This window comes from Toxorhynchites rutilus, chromosome 1, assembly GCF_029784135.1.
Source record: "Toxorhynchites rutilus septentrionalis strain SRP chromosome 1, ASM2978413v1, whole genome shotgun sequence".
Lineage (NCBI taxonomy): Eukaryota > Metazoa > Arthropoda > Insecta > Diptera > Culicidae > Toxorhynchites > Toxorhynchites rutilus.
Window position 1 is genome coordinate 102,140,195 of NC_073744.1, and position 23,849 is coordinate 102,164,043.

Consider the following 23,849-nt stretch of genomic DNA (forward strand, 5'->3'; position numbering starts at 1 on the left):
TTATTTTCAGTAACGATTAGTTATTTCCACATTTTCCTCGATACTGGAAGCCCACCAGTGGTTAATACCAACTCGATAACCACCTGTTAATAGCACATGATTGAAACATATTTGGTCACAGTGTTACATGGATAGAAAACATTCAATTAAACTCTTTCACATGAATATATTTTGAAAATTCCCAAAGGAACTGGCAGATTATTTTCCAGCAATGATTAGATCTTTCCGGAACTTTCTCGATGCTGAATGGCATCCAAACGGAAAGAGTTCTGCGCGTGTATGTGTCGATCCTTCGCCGTCCACCTCCTCCAGCACGTTAGGCAACGATGTTGTCTTGTCGATGTCCTCACGAAAAATGAATGTGTCTCACCACCAGAATATCGCTTAAGTATGCTTTTTGTGTGTGATTGAATCGAGAGAAGGTGTGGTTTACGATGGCAATTTGGAAGGCAAACTAGAGGGGAATGAACTCTCTGAGCTCGGAACTTTCGGCGACTGAGCAATAATCGATTGCGGGCGCATACAATATTGGATACCGAAATATCCTACTGATGGGGAAGAATAATCTTCTGAAGCTATCCTGTTAATTGCGATTGATTGAAAAACCACAAAACCAAATGTATTTGATCACAGTGTTACATGGAAAGAAAACATTCAAATAAACTCTTTAACATGAATATATTTTGAAAATTCCCAAAGGAACTGGCAGATTATTTTCAGTAACGATTAGATATTTCCACATTTTCCTCGATACTGGAAGCCCATCAGTGGTTAATGCCAACTCGATAACCACCTGTTAATAGCACTTGATAGAAACATATTTGGTCACAGTGTTACATGGATAGAAAACATTCAATTAAACTCTTTCACATGAATATATTTTGAAAATTCCCAGAGGAACTGGCAGATTATTTTCAGTAACGATTAGTTATTTCCACATTTTCCTCGATACTGGAAGCCCACCAGTGGTTAATGCCAACTCGATAACCACCTGTTAATAGCACTTGATTGAAACATATTTGGTCACAGTGTAACATGGATAGAAAACATTGAAATAAACTCATTCACATGAATATATTTTGAAAATGCCCAAAGGAACTGACAGATTATTTTCAGTAACGATTAGATATTTCCACATTTTCCTCGATACTGGAAGCCCACCAGTGGTTAATGCCAACTCGATAACCACCTGTTAATAGCACTTGATTGAAATATATTTGGTCACAGTGTTACATGGATAGAAAACATTCAATTAAACTCTTTCACATGAATATATTTTGAAAATTCCCAAAGGAACTGGCAGATTATTTTCAGTAACGATTAGTTATTTCCACATTTTCCTCGATACTGGAAGCCCACCAGTGGTTAATACCAACTCGATAACCACCTGTTAATAGCACATGATTGAAACATATTTGGTCACAGTGTTACATGGATAGAAAACATTCAATTAAACTCTTTCACATGAATATATTTTGAAAATTCCCAAAGGAACTGGCAGATTATTTTCCAGCAATGATTAGATCTTTACGGAACTTTCTCGATGCTGAATGGCATCCAAACGGAAAGAGTTCTGCGCGTGTATGTGTCGATCCTTCGCCGTCCACCTCCTCCAGCACGTTAGGCAACGATGTTGTCTTGTCGATGTCCTCACGAAAAATGAATGTGTCTCACCACCAGAATATCGCTTAAGTATGCTTTTTGTGTGTGATTGAATCGAGAGAAGGTGTGGTTTACGATGGCAATTTGGAAGGCAAACTAGAGGGGAATGAACTCTCTGAGCTCGGAACTTTCGGCGACTGAGCAATAATCGATTGCGGGCGCATACAATATTGGATACGGAAATATCCTACTGATGGGGAAGAATAATCTTCTGAAGCTATCCTGTTAATTGCGATTGATTGAAAAACCACAAAACCAAATGTATTTGATCACAGTGTTACATGGAAAGAAAACATTCAAATAAACTCTTTAACATGAATATATTTTGAAAATTCCCAAAGGAACTGGCAGATTATTTTCAGTAACGATTAGATACTTCCACATTTTCCTCGATACTGGAAGCCCATCAGTGGTTAATGCCAACTCGATAACCACCTGTTAATAGCACTTGATAGAAACATATTTGGTCACAGTGTTACATGGATAGAAAACATTCAATTAAACTCTTTCACATGAATATATTTTGAAAATTCCCAAAGGAACTGGCAGATTATTTTCAGTAACGATTAGATATTTCCACATTTTCCTCGATACTGGAAGCCCATCAGTGGTTAATGCCAACTCGATAACCACCTGTTAATAGCACTTGATAGAAACATATTTGGTCACAGTGTTACATGGATAGAAAACATTCAATTAAACTCTTTCACATGAATATATTTTGAAAATTCCCAGAGGAACTGGCAGATTATTTTCAGTAACGATTAGTTATTTCCACATTTTCCTCGATACTGGAAGCCCACCAGTGGTTAATGCCAACTCGATAACCACCTGTTAATAGCCGCGCGTGTATGTGTGTGTAGCGATGTCTTCCCAGGGAACCGTTTGTGGCATCACTCTCCTCCTGATAGATTGCCTTCTGGCCTAGGGTGCACAAACAGGCTCTTGGTGACACCGTTCATCCGCGCTTTCATGATAAATAAAGAGCTTCACCGCAACAGCGACAACATGCTCCAATCGCTGTTCAATTAGAACTGAGTGGATTTCCGAGCGCCGCTCGCTTATATACCGATTGGTGATTTCAATAGCCTGTTTTGAAAGCAATTTTAAGACTATTGAAACAAGTTTTTGGATCAAAAAGTAACAAGTATATAACGCGTAGACATTTTATCCTTCGAATGAAGTGTTTATCATACCATTTCGTTCAGTTGTTTAGGAGCTATTAACGCTCAAAATCTCGGTCTCCGGCGTAACGCTTTCGTTTTCGAAACTTTGATTTTACACCCCGGTATAGAAATGAAAGACGTAGTCCTACGTCAAAATAAATTTCTACAGCGTTTTTTTCCGTGATGCAATTTGATGTGACACGCCCTTCATGAAGAAAAATATATTAAATACGAACTCTTTTTCGTAGTTTTAAATCGAAAAAAATATGAACTTTATTTTTGAAAAGAATACAACATATTTTATCCGGTTGAACTCGCCGATTTAAGTTTTTGGCAAGCAGTAGACTTGCATTAAGACTTTGTTATGTTTGGATAACATATTATCATTCGTCTTGGTGTCGAACAGATTCGTAGTGGGGGAAAATCTGCGTGATTCTAGTAAATACTTAAGGTGAAGGTGGAAGCACACTTTTATAGTAGTACAGGTAAAACCACGTGTAAAAATGGGGTAAGAGTGTTTGTGAGAGAAGAGCAATTTGTTTCGTTTGTTTTGATCTTTGTACGTAAATATCAGACTTTTCAGACTGTGTGGCGATACGCTGATACGAGACTTAGCGTAGAAACACACTAGACGGCTCTACCGCGCGATTTTCGCAATGACAAGTCGCAGCAGGAGCTTCATGTAAAACACATTCAGCGGCTTTCGACGGTTCCACTATCTGCCATTATTATATTTTTATAGTCGGATGCAAGACGAGTATATGGTAGAAGGTACAACTGTTGGGACAGTACACCTTCCACAAGCGCATAAACACTACTACTCTCACAAAACCGTTGCGGCGCATCATCTTCATCGGGCCACCGCAGCGAACGAGGAACCGTACGCAACCGCCCCGCCGTATGTGTTTTATCGCATTCACATTTCATTATCGAGGTCCCGCGGCGGTCTGTCTTTGCAAAATCCGCGCGGGAGAGCCGTCCAGTGTGTTCTTACGCTTAGAATACATTTTAAAAAAATAACAATTCAATACTGAAGTAAAATGTATGAACGATGTGTTCCGATGATGTTATTTTATTAATTTTCATGACATAAAACACTATGACTCAGGAATAACATTTTATTGAATGGTTTTTATAGATGTTACGATGATGTTGTCTGGCTCAGTGTCGAAAAAATAACGATGTTTTCACCAGTGCAAACAAAACCATTGCGGAAAATTTAAAAACGAAAAGTGAACTTTCAGAGCACTAGCTTTATGTTTAGTTTTAAGACGTTTTCCACTATACATTGTGACGGCAGATGAAAATTCAATATTTGATGAGTAATCGATTAGATTTTGGTTAATATTACTTGGTGGGAAGTGTGTGCAAACGATCATTTTTCTCATACTGTTTCGCAAAATTATTGATTTTCGGACGAGGGGTAAGGGAGGGAGATGAAAGAAATGAGCGCCATCGTGGCAGCCATTTAAGGCTAGCTTCCACCTTCACCTTAAGTATTTACAGCACTTATATTAAGTTTTTGGTGAGCGATAGGCTTGCGTTAAGTTATGATCAAATTTCGGTAAATGGTTACCGTTATGGGCATCTTACACGATCAACCGGATTGACAATAAGTGTCTTCAATATCAATATACAGCTAGGCTTTCAACATCTGATCTAACCTCAATCAATATTTTTCCACCTTACACGGTCAATATCGCCCTCAACCCGAGACAACGAAAATATCCGCGATGGCTAGTGGCGACATTTGAGTTTGGGATCCAAACTATTCTCTATCAGATTAGAAGGCTAAAAGGCAATTTTCAATTGGTAAGATTTGAATGAAAATATCTACTTGGTATTATTTAATTAGTTGAAGCGCGTAGTCCTAACCTTAACTTAACCTATTTCCCCTGAATTTTCAGATATTCCTACTAAAATGTATTATTATAATATAACGTCAATTTCAGACATAATTTTCGTATGGGATTTTCTCACCACTTGCAGAAAAAAAGTAATTTGCATTCACATAGAATACTAATTTCATTCGTAAAAGTTAATTTTCATTCATAATTTACACTTTAGAATTCGGTTTTTCTTCTCAAAAATACATCATAATACTCGTTTCACAAATACAGACTGTTCCTTTCAGTTTCAGAGATGCCAGATTATTTTAGTTTGCGAAAATATATGCAAGTTATTTTATCTGCAAGCAAATGTTTTTATTCCATAAATGAGACTATGACAGTAGAACCCCGATTATCCGCGAGCGGGTGATCCGCCCTGCAGATTATTCGTGACTGCGAGTTCCATAGTAAATCAATAGGCCTTTCCGGAATTTGTTAGTGAGTGGTAGGCCCATGCTCTTTTGTCGTGGTCATGGCTTTTACATTATTTAGCCACTGGTGTACACGACCATATAGATGGATAGTTGATTGATTTCTGTTGATAGAATCTGTTGATAGAACATAGTTTTTATATTGAAACATCTCTTTTCGTGTTTGCATTTTTTTGTCCTTTAATGGGTCATCGCGATATTCGTTAATCGCGGTGAGTTTGCCCGACTATTCCGGGGATAATCGGGATTCTACTGTAGCTTGAATTAACACATGATGTTTTTTTCATCTGTGATTTTCCCAGATCTTCTCATTCTCCAAATTTTATAGCGGAGTGTGAAGAAACACACAACCCGCTCACTAGCGCAAAGAATGACCGAGTTCAACGCTAAAAAATTCCTAAAACGTTAAGTTTCATCCACTCTCTCACCATCACTTTGTCAGTTTACTTTGAAGTTTTGATTTGTATCGTGAAAAGTACTGTATTTTGCTATTCAAAGTATCAGTTTTCCAAACCAAAAGCTTCCATTTATGATTCCTACAATTTCAGTAGTTTATAAATTTAAATTGCAATCTCAAAAAAGACTAACAAAAATTAAATGTGCGCTTTCATATCTGGCAACTCAGTCTGGAAGTCCGTGAGGTAAAACGTCAACACCATGCATCCATATGAAATGTCACGATATTGATGCTCGAAAATCAGAAAATCCGGATTTCTGCGTCGTCGGCCATGTTCAGCTGTCATTATGCTCTCAAATGTCATCATATTGTCAATAAAGTTGACCGTGTAAGGTCCACTTTAGCCTCGGTGTCGAGCAAATAAAGCAGGAAAAATCCAGCGTAATTAGGGTGAATATTCACGTCTTTACAACACGTAGCTGATGTGTTATGACGTAGAACTACGTCTTTCAGGAAGGGTGCCAAATCAGAAAACAGGTCACATTTTTATGAAATAAAGTTCACGTTAATAACTATTTTCACTGTGAACGAATTCTCATGATTTGCATACCAATCGAATCGGAAATTCTCTAAGCTTTGTTTGATATGTTATACATTACAATTCGCTAATCTCTAAACGGTTTAAATTCATGAAAAATGGAAGAATTTTCATTTTCCCATATATTTGTTCTGCCGATTTGTGTGCTAACCCTAAACGTATTTCGAATACTTATAACTCGAACATTTCTTAACAGATCGGAAAGATGTTTGCATCAATTGATACGAAATATTTCTACGCGTCTATCACAATTAATTAAATGTTATTTTTCATGAGATGAACAATTGAATAAGTGTAAAATGTCAAGCGTTATCTAAACGCCCTAACTGCCAAGCTTTGAATGGCCTGATTTACGGTTTCCCCAAACACAGACTTCAAAATCGATGTACCTGTGGAAATCCGCTTTGCAAATAAACATGCAAGTCAGGGGTATTTTTGTTCCCATCGAGCTGTATTTCCCTAACAATAGGTCGTATGAATAAAAAAAAAGTATTTACTTATTCTGTCCGTTTCCAAGTAAAGTAAACCGATTCCTCGTCGATTATTTGCAAGAGACGGACACACATTGTCCGTCCTCCACTACAATATCGAAGCTGGAAAGTTGTTTTTTCCCCCTCCGCCAAAGTGATTTTTGGTTGTTGTTTTTTTTCTTTCGCCCATTGGTGACAAGTTAAGTGCCAACGCATCCGGAACAGCGAGGAAGCAGCACCTCTCCAGCGACGCTGGACCGGTGTTCTGTGAATTGGTTCCATTGAGCGTCACATTTGTATCTTCACCAAACATCAAACAGAGAAGTACAATAGAATAGTTTTTGCCGTCTCGCTATTGTGCTTATACCGTAGTGTGCAGCGTTGTATAGCTCCCTGAATAGGGTTGTTCAAGTTGTTCGAACTCATCAGACTAAAATTTTTTTTATTGATTTATATTTTTTATTCATTTATATTTTATTTATTATATTTTGGCAGACTTATCTCACTTCTTAACTAGGCGAACCTAGCCAGAATTTTCACCTGCCCCCGGGCTTCTGAATGCCAAAGGGGGACTAGGCTCTGCGGAATGCACGTATCTGCATGCCCGTGCTGTTTCAGTCCTGACCGAGAAATTGTCGGACAATCGCGCAGGTGCTAAGGATGACCGACTTTTGGATGCCGGCCAATTCCTTCTCCATATTCAACACCTTTAGCGCTTCCAGAAGTGTCTTCGGGACAATTCCAGTTCCAGAGAGAACGACTGGAACAATTCTTGGGACCTCCCTTAGCCCCCACAGTTCCTTGAGCTCCACGGCCAATGGTCGGTACTTGCAGATTTTGCGACCGTGGGTCTCCTCCAGATTCTGGTTCAGTGGAATAGCGACATCGATGATGGTGACTTTGCGGTCGCTCTTGTCGTAAACCATTATATCTGGCCGGTTGTGGTGGATCGAGAGGTCGGTCAGAACAGTGCGATCCCAGTACAGCTTGAAACGGTCATTTTCCAGGACAGGTGCAGGCAGGTACCGGTAGTTTGGTACGTTGTCTTCCAGTAGAGCACATTGGAGCGCCAGTTGTCGATAAACAATACGGGCCACGTTGTTGTGGCGCTCGGTGTAGGCTGCGTTGGCCAAAACGGGACAGCCTCCCATAATGTGCTCTATGTTTTCACCTGGTTGATGGCACATCCGGCAAATGTCATCAACGTCTTGATGCCAGACGTACCGCCTGCAGTTTCTCGTCGGCATTATCCTGTCCTGGATGGCTATCATGTCGGCTTCTACTACTGAAGAGAGTTCACCACGCGTTAGCCACAGATTAGATGCGGCCTTGTCGACGTGTGGCCGATCCAGTTGATGGGGGTGGGCACCATGTACTGCCTTCTGCTTCCAAGCTGCAATCTTCTCCTCCACTGTCTGCAGATTGCAGTTGAGTTGGTACTCCGCTTGCGCCAAGTGCAGAGCGCTGTATCCTCTGTCGGCGGCGCAGACAGCCCGGTATAGCGCGTTTTGGTTGGCGCGTTCTGCGAAGTACTCGCGCAGTTGTCGTACCTGGGCAACACACAGTGCAGATATGTCGACTATTCCAAGTCCCCCTTCTTTGCGTGGCAGTGAAACTCTCTCCAGTGCCGATTGAAGATGGTGCATTCCGGCCTCTTTAAATGCTTTCCTCATCCTCCTCTCAAGGTCCTCTAGGTCAGTTTTGCTCCATTTGACTACACCAAAACTGAAGGTCAGCAGGGGAACCGCGAATGTGTTGATCGCGCGTACCTTGTTCCCCGCGTTGAGGAAAGTCCTCAGGACACAGTTCACTCGACTCAAGAACTTGTCTCGCAGCTCCGTCTTGATGTCGGAGTGGCGAATCCCGGTGAGCTGTCGGAATCCAAGATATTTATAGGATTCGCCACGAACCATGTCTCTTATGAACTCGCCGTCATAGACCTCGTAACCTCCGGATTCGGTAAGCTGCCCTTTCAGCATATGGACACAGCGGCACTTGTCAAGGCCGAACTCCATGCAGATGTCCCTGCTTATGTCTTCGACAACCCGGATAGCTACACCTAGACGCTGACGTGAATCAGCGTAGACCTTGAGATCATCCATGTAGAAGGTATGGGTCACTTCTTCGTGGGCGCCGTCGCCATACCTTATTTTATAGCCATGACCGTTTCTATTGAGCGTCCTACTGAGGGGGTTCAGTGCCAGACAAAACCAAAGCGGGCTGAAAGAGTCGCCTTGGAATATCCCCCTCTTTATCTGCAGCGTTCTAGACTGCAACACATTTTCCCCATCACTGAGGTGCAGAGACGTACTCCACTGCCTCATCGCATGCTGCAGGAACCTAACGACGACGGGATCAATTTTGTAGAGCTCCAATACCCGGACGAGAAACGAGTGAGGTATGGAGTCATAAGCCTTCCTGTAATCGATGTAGGCCATACTTAGGTTCCGCTGGTTATATACCGCCTGGCCGACTATGGCTGCGTCGATGATGGCCTGGTCTTTGCAGCCATGCGTATTTTTCCTGCATCCTTTCTGCTCTTCTGCGATGATGTGATGCTGTTCGCAGTGAGCAGAAACTTTGGCGGTAATTATGCTGCTCAGTATTTTGTACAGACTCGATAGGCACGTTATCGGTCTGTACTTTGATGGGTTCAATGTGTTGCTGTCTTTCGGGAGGAGGAAGGTGACGCCACGGGTGGCGAATTGAGGAAGGTTGTGTGGGTCACGTAGCACCTTGTTGAAGCACTCAGCTATCTTTGGATGTGCGACGGTCAGCTTCTTGTGCCAAAAGTTCTGGACACCATCGGGGCCCGGTGCTGCCCAGTTCCTCAGGTACCGCGAGGCTTCGCGGACATCGTTCTCTCCGACGATGATAGCTGGCATCTCTCCAATTTCACCACAACTCTCCTCCTCCCGTCTTAACCACATTTGCCCGTCGCGATGTTCTACTGGGGTCTCCCAAATACCAGCCCAGAAGTTCGTCACATCGCTAATATCTGGCAAATCTTCGCGGTAGTCGGGCTTCTCGTCGCTAATGTGGTCGTAGAACGCTTTCTCGTTATCTCTGAACATCCGATTTTGTTCCTGGCGCTTTGCAGAGTCAGAGTAACGTTTCAGCCGTTTTGTAAGGACGCTCAATTGCTGTACCAGTGTGTCGAGTTTTTCCGTCAGCTGGTGAGCTCCCAGCTGGCGAAGTTCAGTAGGCCGCACGATCACAGCAACTTGGCGACATAATTTCACCGATCTGCTGCCTCTTTTGTACGCCATCAGTCTTCCAATTGCGGCGCGCTTGTTTAGGATCCGTTGCTCCAATCTCCTTCGCCATGGAGGCTCACGCCTTTCACGAAGATGTTGGAGCAGTCCGCCTCTTGGCCTAATACGGTATCCTAAACTTTTGGCGGTCGCCACAGCAGCACAGTAAACTTTCAGTTGCAGCTCCTCCATGTTCTCAGCATCAACCAAGTGCAGCGGAAGAACGTGCTCGTTCATGAGCTTTACTGCACTTGTCAGCCTGCGGGAATGCTGCAACTTCGGGATCCTGGGGCGCGACAAAGGGTCCATGTCGCGGAACTGTGAGATCGCCTCGTCGTAATGGAAGACCAGATCGCGTAGTAGTTGTTGATCTGGCTGTGGATCTTCCGGCTCAGAGGGTTGTTGTACTGTGGCCTCCACTGGTGCTGATTCGCGTGCCCCACTCGCGAATGAATTGCTCAGCCGTACTGAACTTCGTCTCGACACATCGCTTGCTCTGCTTGTTCTGGAGCTTAGTTCTCTCTGCACCTGCTGCTTGATCTCGTCGACTTGCGTTTGGGAGAGCATATTGTTGCGTACAATCGCTCTACGCCTCGCGTTCATCGCGTTTTGGTCAAGCCTCCCGACGAACTCTGGATACGCTTCCTCGAACATTGCGAGTATTCGAGGGCGACCGCTCATGTCCGTCTCCAAAGCAGTGCAGATGTAATAGGCGCGGATCACGAATTCGTTCATTTCGTGTGTCCACATGATCCGTCGCCTAGTAGTACCCACAAGTGTGGACGACTGTCGTCTGACAGTCGCAACACGCCTCGTAGGCGCAGCATTTCGTTGGTGATGTCGATGGCTGCTGTTTCCGTGTGGCGGTAGCTCTTCGGGTTGAACCCGGCTGGTGGCCTCTTGCACATCGCCCTCCAGCCGCTGGCCGCTCGCTCTTACGCCCGTTCCAGGACCAGCTCCAGTTCGGGGACCCTCCTCGGGTGATCGCATTCGTAGTATTCGTCTTGACCTTAGCTCCATTGTCTGGGTGTATCTCCTTTGCCCGGGAGACAGCGGGTTGGCAAGGCCTCCATGACCCGGGAGGCCTTCCCCGGGAGAGATATAGCGCTCTGACTCGCTCGCACCCCCTCACTTAGCCACTTTCGACACCCGTTCTCGGAGCCAAGACCAGGTGTGTGTTTCCAGTTCACGCCCGATCTAAAAATGTCGGCATATGATCTTCGTGGAGGCGTGAGATAGGAACATTTGAGACCAACGGGCAGGCTCCTACCCTAGTGTTGATCCCCATTTGAGAACCATATTTTATATTTTATATTTTATTCATTTATATTTTTTTTTACGAAATTATTGTTTTTTTTTCAAGAAGATTTTTGATTTGAGCTAGTTTTTAGTTTAAGTTAGTTTTTAGTCTAAGTTAGTTTTAAGTTGAGTTTTTGCGCGAGTGTGTGCGTGTGAGTTGTGTGTGTGCGTGCGAGTTTTTTTTTCGTTTTCATAGGCGGTTGCGCACCGTTATGACATCTGCTGATGCCAATGTTGCGCGGACGCGTTATTATCAACAGTCCTCGAAGGCACCATGGGTTGTTTTCTTTCGGCCCAAGGAAAAAGCTTTGAGAACTCTTGATATTTCAAGAGATTTGCTGCGTAATTATAAGGGCGTCTCGATACATAAAGAGAGACCGGACAAACTGCGTGTAGAAGCACCGACTTTTGATGTGGCCAACAAGATTGTTGACCACGAAGTTTTTAACAGGGAGTATCACATCTACATCCCTTCTCGAGAAGTGGAGATAGAAGGCGTAGTAACCGACGCGAGTCTGAGTGTCGATGAACTAAAGAAAGCGTCGGGTTCCTTCAAAAACTCGATGATTGGAGATCTTGTAAAGATCCTGGATGTTATAAATCTGCATTCAGCATCTTTGGAAGAAAATAAAAAAGTTTATAAGCCCTCGCACTCTTTTCGAGTTACTTTCGCAGGTTCTGTTCTCCCAAACTATGTGAAAGTAGAAAATGTTTTTTCCCAGTGCACCTGTTTGTACCGCGGGTTTATAATTGTACCAAATGTAAAAAGACGGGTGGGTAATGTCGGGGACATAACCGGAGTGACGTAGGACTATACAAAGGGGACAGCTTTTGTTAAATATATATTTTAAATATATTGTTTTATTTTCTTCTCCTACGTGAATACCTACCTATCTACCTGAAAAATGGATTAGTTTACTGTTTACTCTTTATGAATATGTTGATGGTTCTGAAAAGAACCTTTGGTGTTGTGTTTTTGTTATCACTCGATATTCCCATCTTGTTCGGCCACTCGCCACAGCTTTCACAGTTGGAAAATTTCTTCCCATCCAGCTTGTGACATATTTTACAGTAAATTACATTCAATGGCATGTCGCAATACCACCACTCAGTATCGGATTGGAGGTAATTTTAACCTGTAATTGAACATTTGCGATGACAGTGGTACAGTGTCGACTTTCAATGTGGGGTCATAATGGACCCCGAACCCCGAATAATGGACCCCGAACTCTATATTTACAAAAATGGCCAACTAAATATGTCGCATTACAGGTCCGTCCAATTAGCTAAATGTCGAGATAAGTGTAAATTACTGTACTTTCAATCTAGAAGCAATTTAAGAATTGGTGAAAATCAATAAGCTCAGAACAACTGCCAAATTCACATACCCATCATATCCTGGCAAACAAATTATGAAAAAATCAATTTGTGTTTTATTATTATTTTGGATATTGTTTTAGAAAGCATTGAACTGTATTTCCTAAACTCTTTTTTGGAAGGTTTAATGGCCCTGAAAAGCGCCTTGTTTTATGGAATGGTTCCAATTTAAAAACTTAGTACTCGTGATTTTGAAAAAACCTGCTGCCGTTTTGCAATTGCGTTTGCCATGCGCCACTCGCTGCAACTGCCTATTGTTGTCTTGATGTCCACCGAACTGAATGTGTTCTGTTCTGAATGCGATTTTTCTCATCGTCGCGAGCAGCTTTACCAGCCAACTCGATCACTTCGGCGGCCGAAACTATATAACGCCGGCTAGGTGGACTGGTACTAACGCGCTCGGCCTAGCTACCCTTGCGGGGAACTCCAGATCAACACGGTTCGAGCGGGATTTTGCCTTTCCCTTCACTTTTCCTCCTTTACCATGTCCAGACATGGCTGATTGGGTTGGTTTGTTGATGTGTGGTGATGCGAACCGATGTGGTGTACGGTTTGAATGAGAATGATCGTTACGGCAGCGGAGCGGGGATTTTTAAGCTGACTGGCTGGCTCGAGAATTACGCATGTGTGAGACTGCGACCAATGTTTCGTTAATTTTTTTCTTTTTCCTTTCCAATCGTGCTTCATTCTATTTCGCTGCTGCTCTGATTGCCCGTTTTGGTCGGTACGATTTGAGGAGCACAAAATGGACAAATAAAAAATGGGCACATAGTGCATTTTGACAATGCTTGATATTTCACAATTATTCAATTATTTATCTCAAGAAAAATGAAATGTTATTCGTTATGATAGATGCGTAGATATATTTCCTATCAATTGATGCAAAAACCTTTGAGATCTATTGAGAAATGCTCGAGTTATTAGCGTTCCAAATCTTGCATTTTTTCCTACTTGTTCAGTGCCTAGATTTCCATTTCACCCCCTATATCTTCCGGTTAGACGTAGTCCTGCGTCAAAAGTTGGGACACTCGGTTAGCCACTGCGGCAACAAATTTCGTTGCGGCGATCTTTATGATGACGCTAGGGCGGCTATTTTTTACGATTTATGTGACGATTTCAACTTGACTATCTTGAACACTGGTGAAGTGACACGAATTGCAAAACCTCCGGCTCGAGAAAGCCGACTCGATCTATCTTTGTACTCAAACTCGCTATCATTAGATTGTCAGTGGAAGGTCATCAATGATCCCCATGGTAGCGAGCACTTGCCAATCAATATATCAATCAAGTGTAACCCGCAATCCACTGAACCATCTCGAGTTCCATTTGATCTAACAAGGAACATCGACTGGCAAAAATTTGCAACGGCGGTAACAATCGGTGTCGAATCAATAGATACACTTCCATCATTGGAAGAATATCGATTCTTCGTCGATTTATTGTATAAAAGCTCACTGGAAGCACCAAAAAGAAAAGTTCCAAGTGCTTCATTTAAAAGAAAACCAGCCACTCCTGGCTGGGACGATGAATGCACAAAATTGTATTTGAAAAAATCTGATGCTTTCAAAGCTTTTCGCAGACATGGAACATCCACACACTTCGAGGAATATTCAAAGCTTGAAATACAGCTGAAACAATTAGTTAAAGCAAAAAAACCCGGTTACTGGCGCAATTTCATCGAAGGTCTTTCTCGTGAAACCTCAATACGCACCTTGTGGAGGGTAGCTCGCAACATGCGTAACCGCTCATCTACCTACGAGAGTGAAGAATACTCCAACCGATGGATATTCGATTTCGCTAAAAAGGTCTGTCCACACTCAGTTCCAGCCCAACATATTCTTCGAGAAACGTCTCCGAGCGGTGGACCTCTGGACAGACCATTCTCAATGCTGGAATTTTCTATGGCTCTTCTTTCATCGAACAACTCTTCACCCGGAAGCGATATGATTAAATTCGTTCTTCTAAAAAATCTTCCCGATATCGCGAAAAGACGCTTGCTAGACTTATTCAATACCCTACTAAAAAACAATATTGTGCCACCCGAATGGAGACAGGTCAAAGTGATAGCAATTCAAAAGCCTGGCAAACCAGCGTCTGACCATAACTCATACCGTCCGATTGCTATGCTCTCGTGCATTAGAAAATTGCTGGAGAAAATGATCCTTCGAAGACTCGATCAATGGATCGAGACAAATAATTTGCTATCAAGTACACAATTTGGGTTTCGCAAGAGCAAAGGAACAAACGATTGTCTAGCGTTGCTTTCTACAGATATTCAACTGGCCTTTGCGCACAAGGAGCAACTGGCTTCAGTACTCTTGGATATTAAGGGAGCTTTTGATTCAGTTTCCATAGAAATTCTGTCAGCACGCTAAGACAACTTGCAGATGATGGTGTGGTTTCCGTCCCATACCAAAAACTTGCAAAGACCATTGCAAAATTCCCTAGATAACTTGTCTTCTTGGGCAAGGAACTTAGGGATAGAATTCTCGCCGCAGAAAACAGAACTGGTAGTGTTTACTCGAAAGCGGTCCCTAGCCCAATTGCAACTTAAGCTTTTGGGCAGAAACATTACCCAATCATTGACCTTCAAGTACCTTGGAGTCTGGTTTGATTCAAAATGCACTTGGAATACCCACATTACGTATTTGAAGCAAAAATATCAAAAAAGAGTCAACTTTCTCCGCTCGATTTGCGGCACGTGGTGGGGAGCTCATCCGGGAGATCTCATAACGCTTTATAAAACAACTATTCTATCTATTCTGGAGTATGGCTCTTTCTGCTTTCTCTCAGCAGCTAAAAGTCACCTTCTAAAATTGGAACGAATTCAATATCATTGTCTGCGTATAGCTCTCGGCTGTATGCACTCAACGCATAACATGAGTCTCGAGGTTCTGGCAGGAGTAACTCCTCTACAGAACCGATTCTGGGAACTTTCTCTCAGAATACTGGTGAAATGCGGTGTCACGAACACACTTGTGATTGAAAACTTTAAAAAAATTCTTCATCTAAATATACAATCTCGGTTTATGAGAATTTATCATCACTATATTTCATCAGATATTTGTCTTCCATCGTTTACTCCAGACCGTGCTCACTTCACCATCAGCAGTTCCTCAATTGAATACGATCTGTCGATGAAACAAGCAATACTTGGGATTTCAGATCAGCTTCGACCAACTTTCATTCCCCGTATTTTTAACCGAAACTACCAAAAAGTCAATTGCATGAAAAGATACTTCACTGATGGGTCTCGCCTCAATGGATCCACTGGCTTCGGTGTTTTCAATGAAAATTCAAGCGCCTTCCGTAAACTGCAGGAACCTTGTTCCGTTTATGTTGCTGAGCTGGCAGCAATCGAATTCGCATTGGGGATGATCTCCAACAAGCCTGCAGACCATTACTTCATTTTCTCGGATAGTCTCAGTTCGCTTGAGGCTCTCCAGTCGATGAAAACTAGTAGGCACCCATCTTATTTCCTCACAAAAGTGAGACAGCAGATGAGTGCACTGATCGAAAGATCTTATAAGTTAACCTTTGTTTGGGTCCCCTCTCATTGCTCAATTCCTGGCAATGAGAAGGCGGACACTCTCGCGAAGGTGGGTGCCCAGGAAGGCGAATTGTTTGATAGACAGATTTCATACGATGAATTTTTCCAATTACTGCGTTCCCTCTTGAGTTGGCAAATCGATTGGGACACTGGAAGTCTTGGGCGATGGTTATATTCAATTATTCCAAAGGTTTCTTCGAGAGCGTGGTTCAAAGGTTTGGACGTAAGTCGTGACTTCATTCGTGTAATGAGTAGACTTATGTCCAACCACTACTCGCTAGATGTGCATCTCCACAGAATAAATCTTGTTCAAAGCAACGTCTGTCGGTGTGGAAACGGTTACGATGACATCGATCACGCAGTTTGGCAATGTACGGATAATTACACAGCCAGAGAGTACCTTTTGAATGCCCTTGATGTCCAAGGAAGACAACCCTATGTTCCTGTTAGAGACGTGTTGGGAACTCGCGACATCTGCTATATGCAGTTGATCTATATGTTTGTGAAACGGTCTAGTATAAGTATTTAATGCCTTTGTGTTTTTCTTTTTCGTTATTAGTTTGTTTGTCTTGTCCCCCCATCTCACCGTCGCCCACCCTCGACAGATAGTCGAACACCAGATGCTATCACTGTTCATTATGCACAATGCTACAGTGCGTGCGGCAACTCTCGGTTGAGACAACGATACCTCATATCCATATCCCTGACCTGACCCGTCCCACAAAAATGTTGCCCTTTTAACCTCGAGTAAACCGCGAGTATTCGGTCGAATCCTACTAAACATAGAAATTAGTTGAAACCTTGTATAAACAAACCTTGAATTAGCGGCTCCGCAAAGCTTATGCGATTGAGCCTTACAAATAAATGAACTGGATAAAAAAAAAGTAAAGTAAACTTTCCTAGTATTTACTTGAATCCGTATGAATAAAAGTTTACTTTACTAATTTGATTTTCGAATTCGAACATAGTTTTTACTTTGTCAAACATCTATCAACTGATTGTTTAGGTTCCGTTTCAAAACGTTTTTTTTTGGACAAAGCGTGAATTCGCGATGAAAAAGGAATAGTGTCGACGTCTGGTGGCGACTTTCAATTAGGGACAATAGTTTGGGTCCCTATCTCGTTAGTGTAATACCTATCATATTAGAAGACACGAAGCCAGTTTTCAAATGTTGAAATTTGAATGAAAATGTTCACATCAAGTTATTCAATCACTTGAAACACTTTTTTCCGACTTTTATTTAACCCTTTGTCTATACATTTCCAACATCATTACTGAAACTTTTCATTATAATATAAAGTTGTCTTCAAAAACAATATTCGTACAAGATTTTTTCACCACTTGCAAACAAAAGTGATTTCATTTAAACAGAATGCCAAATTGGTACGTAAAGGTTATTTTTCATTCATAATTTAAATTTTAAAAACGTGTTCATTCCGCCTGAAAATCAATAAATTTTTTTTACGCTCCCCTAAACTAGTAAACGAAGCTCAATGCCATCAATACGGATCGTTAACTTGTTTAACTTCAAGCGCAAGATAGCAGCATTAAACATAAATCGGATATGACATCAAAACGAATGATAGTGTTTTCAGATCAAAGTATGCTCATGAGCATACTTAATAATAACGAAGTAAATACTTGATGAATGCTGTTTTATTCATACGAAATCAGCTAAACATCCATTTTCGAAAAGTAAATACTTTGTTGTTTCTTTTATTCATACCAAACGTAGTAAAAACTTAATCTCACTGCTCGACTGCTCGAATGAAGTAAAGTAAAGGTGAATTTTGTTTTTATTCATACGGCCTAATGTGCCTGTGGGAATCCGCTTTGCAAATACATGCAAGTCGGAGGTATTTTTGGTGTTGAGTACTTTTGTACTCGCTTGTCATTGTGCAGACCGGAATATGTTTCCCTAAAACGTACTTTTAAACTGAGAAGCCTGGGAAAATCGTCATTTCAGATACTAAAATTGAATGAACTTTCGCGGTTCGAGAACTACGTAAAAATGAGATGTGCAATAATTTCAGAGGGAAATGTAAAATACAATGATCGTTTGACAATTATTTCGTTCACATATTTTGGTAGTCCTAGGCATCATATCAATCGTAAAAGGACGTTCATCAAATTTAATATATTCGAAGTGGTAAACAAGTGGATTGCATAATATAATTGCATAGTTCTACGTTGAAAATATGCGGTCGTGTCCAAGGTGCAACCCCTTTAAATTTTTGACGTAGGACTACGTCTTTCATTTCTATACCGGGGTGTAAAACCAAAGTTTCGAGAACGAAAGCGTTACGCCGGAGACCGAGATTTTGAGCGTTAATAGCTCTTAAACAACTGAACGAAATGGTATGATAAACACTTCATTTGAAAGATAAAATGTCTACGTGTCATATACTTGTTACTTTTTCATCCAAAAACTTGTTTCAATAGTCTTAAAATTGCTTTCAAAACAGGCTATTGAAATCAAAAATCGGTATATAAGCGAGCGCCGCTCGTAAACCCACTCAGTTATGATTGAACAGCGATTGGAGCATGTTGTCGCTGTTGTTGTGAAGCTAATTTCGTTTATCATGAAAGCGCTGATGAACGGTGTCACCAAGAGCCTGTTTGTGCACCTAAGGCCAAAAGGGAATCCATCAGGAGGAGAGTGATGCCACGGTTCCGCTTGAAACATCGAAGCAGCCGCCACACACACACACACATACACGCGCGGAATTCTCGTTGCTATCATCGTTGCTGAAAAATAATCTGCCAGTTCCCCTGGGAATTGAAAAATACAGTCATGCGAAATAGTTTATTTTAATGTTTTCTATCCATATAACACTGTGACCAAATACATTTGGTTTTGTTATTTTTCAATCAATCGCAATTAACAGGAAAGCTTCTGAATATTTTTTTCCCCATCAGTGGAAATTTTCGTATCCAATATTGGATGCATAACATAAAAAACGGAAAATGTTTCACATCGCGAAAATCAAGTCATTTTCGAGCGATTATTTGCTTTCTACTCATACAATGCTGCGACCAAATACATTTCGTTTTGGATTTTTTCAATCAAGTGCGATCAACGTAGGACCACGTCTTTCGGCAATTTATTAGAGGTGCAATGAATCTTTAGGAATTCCCACTCTACGCGCACTGGCAAACAATGTTTACTCAACAATTTCTCAAACTAGAAATGGGTGTTGTGAGAAAGGATTAGCGAACGCGAAAACGACAAACGGGAAAAAGATACGTTTGGAGGTTGAAGGAAATTGGCAAAAAACTTCTTCATTCTATCATTCAAATAATGTGATTCATACCACATCGTTTTGCCAGAAAGAGATTATCGGTAACGAATTATTTCGAAACCACGACTTTCGCTAAATGCTCCTTTCAGTTTGGCCTGTAGAAAACTTTTCTGTACTCTAATCCATCAAATTTGGAGCCCTGAAAAGGACCGTTGATTATATGCTAAGCTAATAGCACGCTCTCCTCGGATACGATTGGCCAGCTGGATGTCCTTGGGCATGATGTGAAGCGCTGGTTTGATAAGCGAATTCCTCGCATATTTTCTTCCAGTGTTTTGTGGATTTATTTTCCCTCCTATCTAGAGAAACAGAAAATCCATAACAAAATAAGGGTCTAATGTTTTACTATAAAGATCAAAATTACCACTTTTGACGAAAATCTGAGTGTATTTTACATAACTCGAGAACAAATTAAGTAAACGGGTTCAAATCTCTCAGGTAGAGATTTTAGGGGACAAGAAATATTTCTATGGTGGTTCGACACTACTCTCCTCTCTCTAAGGCTCTCTAAGGTGATGCGTGATGGTGCGGGCGCGGATCGATTGCGGGAAAGCTCTTTTGTTTACAACTGTGGAAATCAAATGCAAACCGCCCGGACCTGACATAGTAAATGCGATGCGAACGCGATTTCAATGCGGCGAAACTGTGTGTGGAGAGTTTTGCCGCGAGTGAACGCAAGTGGTAGTTGCCAGACGATTTTCATAAATATCTTCACAATCGATCTCATCGAATGTAAATAAAGATTGAGTTGTTAAATTATTATTTTCGTTTTGTTCGATGAATTATATATTGTATAACTTTATTCTAATTTACATAATGCATATAATGAAAACGTTACGTTAAGGGCTTTCCATTTACTATGTTCACAGATAAAAACGATCTCACAATTCAACTGTTTACAAAATGAAGACATGTTATCATATCTGGCATCCTTGTGCTGGGTTGTTTATATGTGTAAAGGAGTGGAATGAAACATCAAAAAACGCGCGATCTGAAGCGATCAGTATGTCATAGCACGCGATGAACTCCAATTCATCGCTCCAAATCGCATCGCATCGCACCGCACCGCGTTTACTATGTCCTCAGCCTAAGGGAGGTGGGGCTACATAACTCGAGATATAATCAAGTGAATGGAACGAAATTCGACATGTAGAATGTTTACTCGAACATCCGGAAGGAAAATATGAAGCAAAATGTCAACAAAATGGGATGGAATCGAGGATTCAAGTTTTGCCAAGTCAATGACCCAGAACTCAAGACATATAAAGTTTGCACATGGTTACATTACAATTGCTCAAAAGTTATTGATATTTCTCCACAATCTCCAGACATCAATCCGAATAAAAAAAAAAAATAAGGAAGTTATTCGTGTAGGAAACTTAGAATTCATTAAATTTTAAAAAAATAGCGATTTTAAAAACCACATAATGAAAAAAATGATAAATATTCCTTCCGAATACGCCAAAAAATTCGTAGATAATGACGTAATGACGGAATTCGGAAATTGGTCAACGCCTTCGAAATTGAGTTGAGATTTCAACCAGCGTACGAATATAAGTTTGAGTCAATTTTCATACCTTAGCACATACATTCACCATTTTTGGAAAAATAAAAACCATTATTCTGAAAACAGATAGCAAACCTTTTAACTCTCATATGACACTATGACTTTTCCCAAATAGAATGTTCCGAAAGCTTGTTTTAGACTTTCAAAAGAAGGGAAAAGAGATCTGCAAGGTGGAATACGATTACGAGTTTAAGTCACTGTATACTCATCAAAACCTAAAGCGGACCTTACACGGTCAAATTTATTGACAATATGATGACATTTGAGAGCATAATGACAGCTAAACATGGCCGACAACGCAGAAATCCGGATTTTCTGATTTTCGGGCATCAATATCGTGACATTTCTTATGGATGCATGATGTTGACGTTTTACCTCACGGACTTCCAGACTGAGTTGCCAGATTTGGAAGCGGACATTTAATGTTTGTTAGTCTTTTTTGCGATTGCAATTAAAATTTATAAACTTCTGAAATTGTAGGAATCATAAATGAAAGCTTTTGGTTTTGAAAACTGATATAGTAATTTACATTTAATGCGAAATGCCGGAGAACCACTCAGTGTCGCATTGGAGGCGATTTGACCTGTAATTGGACATTGAAGATGAGAGTGGTACAGCGTCGACGTCTGGCGGCGAATGTCAATGTGGGGCCATAATTTGGGCCCGAACTCGATGTTTACAAAAATGTCTAACTAAACGTGTCGCATACAGGTCTGTCCAATTAGAAAAATGTCGCATTAAATGTAAATTACTGTACCTAAAATAGCAAAATACAGTACTTTTCGCGATACAAATCAAAACCTCAAAGTAACTGACAATGTGATGGTGAGAGAGTGAATGAAAATTAACAACGTCTTAGGAATGTTTTTAACATTGAACTCGGTCATTCTTTGCGCTAGCGAGCGGGGCAGCCACTTTAGTCTAAGTTGTGTGTTTCTTCACACTCCGCTATAAAATTTGGAGAATTTGAAGATCTGGGAAAATCACAGGTGAAAAAACATTACGTGTTATTCAAGTTACAGTAGAATCCCGATTATCCGTGAATAGTCGGGATGATTTTTAAACATAGAAACTATGTTTTATCAATACAGAAATAGATACAGATACAGATAATCGGGGTACAGATACAGATACAGATAATCGGGGTTCTACTGTCATAGTCTTATTTATCGAATAAAAACATTTGCTTGCAGATAATATAATTTGCATATATTTTCACAATCTAAAATAATTTGGCCTCCCTGAAACTGAAAGGATCAGTCTGTTTTGTGAAACGAGTATTATGATGTGTTTTTGAAAAGGAAAAACGAGTTTTAAAGTGTAAATTATGAATGAAAATTAACTTTTCCAAATCAAATTAGTATTCTATGTGAATGCAAATCACTTTTTTTCTGCAAGTGGTGAGAAAATCCCATACAAAAATTGTATCTGAAACTGACGTTATATAATAATAATAAATTTTAGTAGGAATATCTGAAAATTCATAGAAAATAGGTTAAGTTAGTGTTAGGACTACGCGCTTCAACTAATTAAATAATACCAAGTAGATATTTTCATTCAAATTTTACCAATTGAAAATTGCAATTTAGCCTTCTAATCTGATGGAGAATAGTTTGGATCCCAAACTCGAATGTCACCACTAGCCATCGCGGATATTTTCGTTGTCTTGGGTTGAGGGCGATATTGACCGTGTAAGGTGGCAAAATATTGATTGAGGTTAGATCGGATGTCGAAAGCCTAGCTGTCACGATATTGAAGACACTTATTGTCAATCAGTTTGATCGTGTAAGGTGCCCATAAGACAAGATGAGACAACTAGCTTCTTACTCTTCTTCGTCGCACAAAAACGAAGCCATGACATAAAGAAGCCAGAGTTGCCAAATATTATAAAATTTGGGATTTTTTAAAATTCTGTTTTTATGAATCGTAACCAACCAAAGTGCGAATTAATGATTTTGCATATTTTCAATAAGGCAATCTCAAAAAGGATAAAGGATAAAATAAGTATTTCAAATACCCATATCTATAATATAATAATGATATCCATAACAACTCGTCCAAGATTTTCTCGGAAGAATCTTTTCTCGTTGATTCGTGCAAAACAACGGCTCTCAACTCCATTGTAATTCAGAACCAATCGTGACTTTTCCGCTTTTTCGCAATACATGACCGTAGTACCAAATGCTTCGCATTCAGCCGATACACTAGAACATCTTGTTGGATTGATGGAACTGCTATCAAAGCGGCGAGAAGAATGTTCAGCCCAGAGATTGATGGACAGTGAAGCAGCATCGACATCATATCGAATTTCAGCTTCATCTAATTTTAGTGATAATGCGGATGACATGAATATTGAATTCGACTGTGAGTACACCGTCGATCAAGCGAAAACTTTCCTCGACAGAACAGAACAAAATTCGTTGCTCTTTACATCATCAAAATAAGTCAGCGGGAAACAACATGTCAATAGTGTAAAAATTGGTAGTCAGCAAAACACAACCTGGATGGTATCAACCATATCTTTTTTCATATTTACGAGCTAGAGCTAACAATTTGCCATCTGCATAGTGAATGATGAGACTTTCCATTTCTTCTTAGCAATAGAAATTATATTCCAAAATATGAAATCTCATTAGGGACCTAACGAAGCTATATTGACTATTTTGCCGTTTACTTTACTCCATTGTGAAAAAACACATACATAAACTTGCATATAATTCCTTCACATTTCCTTTAAACTAAATATCGTAATATTCATTAAATTCGCCATTTCTAAATTCAACACAAATCCAACGATATTTATTTTGATTAGCAACACTGAAAAAATCAGCTTTGTTTACAAAATTTATCGAAATCAGCCAATCAGAAATCAGAACGACTGACAGAA

The 23,849-nt window shown here is 40.7% G+C and overlaps 1 protein-coding gene across 5 annotated transcripts in view; it reads right to left on the bottom strand.

Moving 5' to 3' along the window:
* Positions 1-23,849, bottom strand: part of LOC129765374 (calpain-D) — a 430,542-nt gene that overhangs the window by 54,214 nt on the left and 352,479 nt on the right. Inside the window, exon 1 of one of the 5 annotated variants that reach the window (XM_055765653.1) lies at positions 6,641-18,709. The exons of the other annotated variants lie outside the window; for them this stretch is intronic. Coding sequence (XP_055621628.1) covers positions 7,228-10,887 — 3,660 coding nt within the window. The 5' untranslated portion in view covers positions 10,888-18,709 and the 3' untranslated portion in view covers positions 6,641-7,227. Of the gene's footprint in view, positions 1-6,640; positions 18,710-23,849 lie in introns of those variants that run through there. 5 annotated transcript variants of the gene reach the window in all.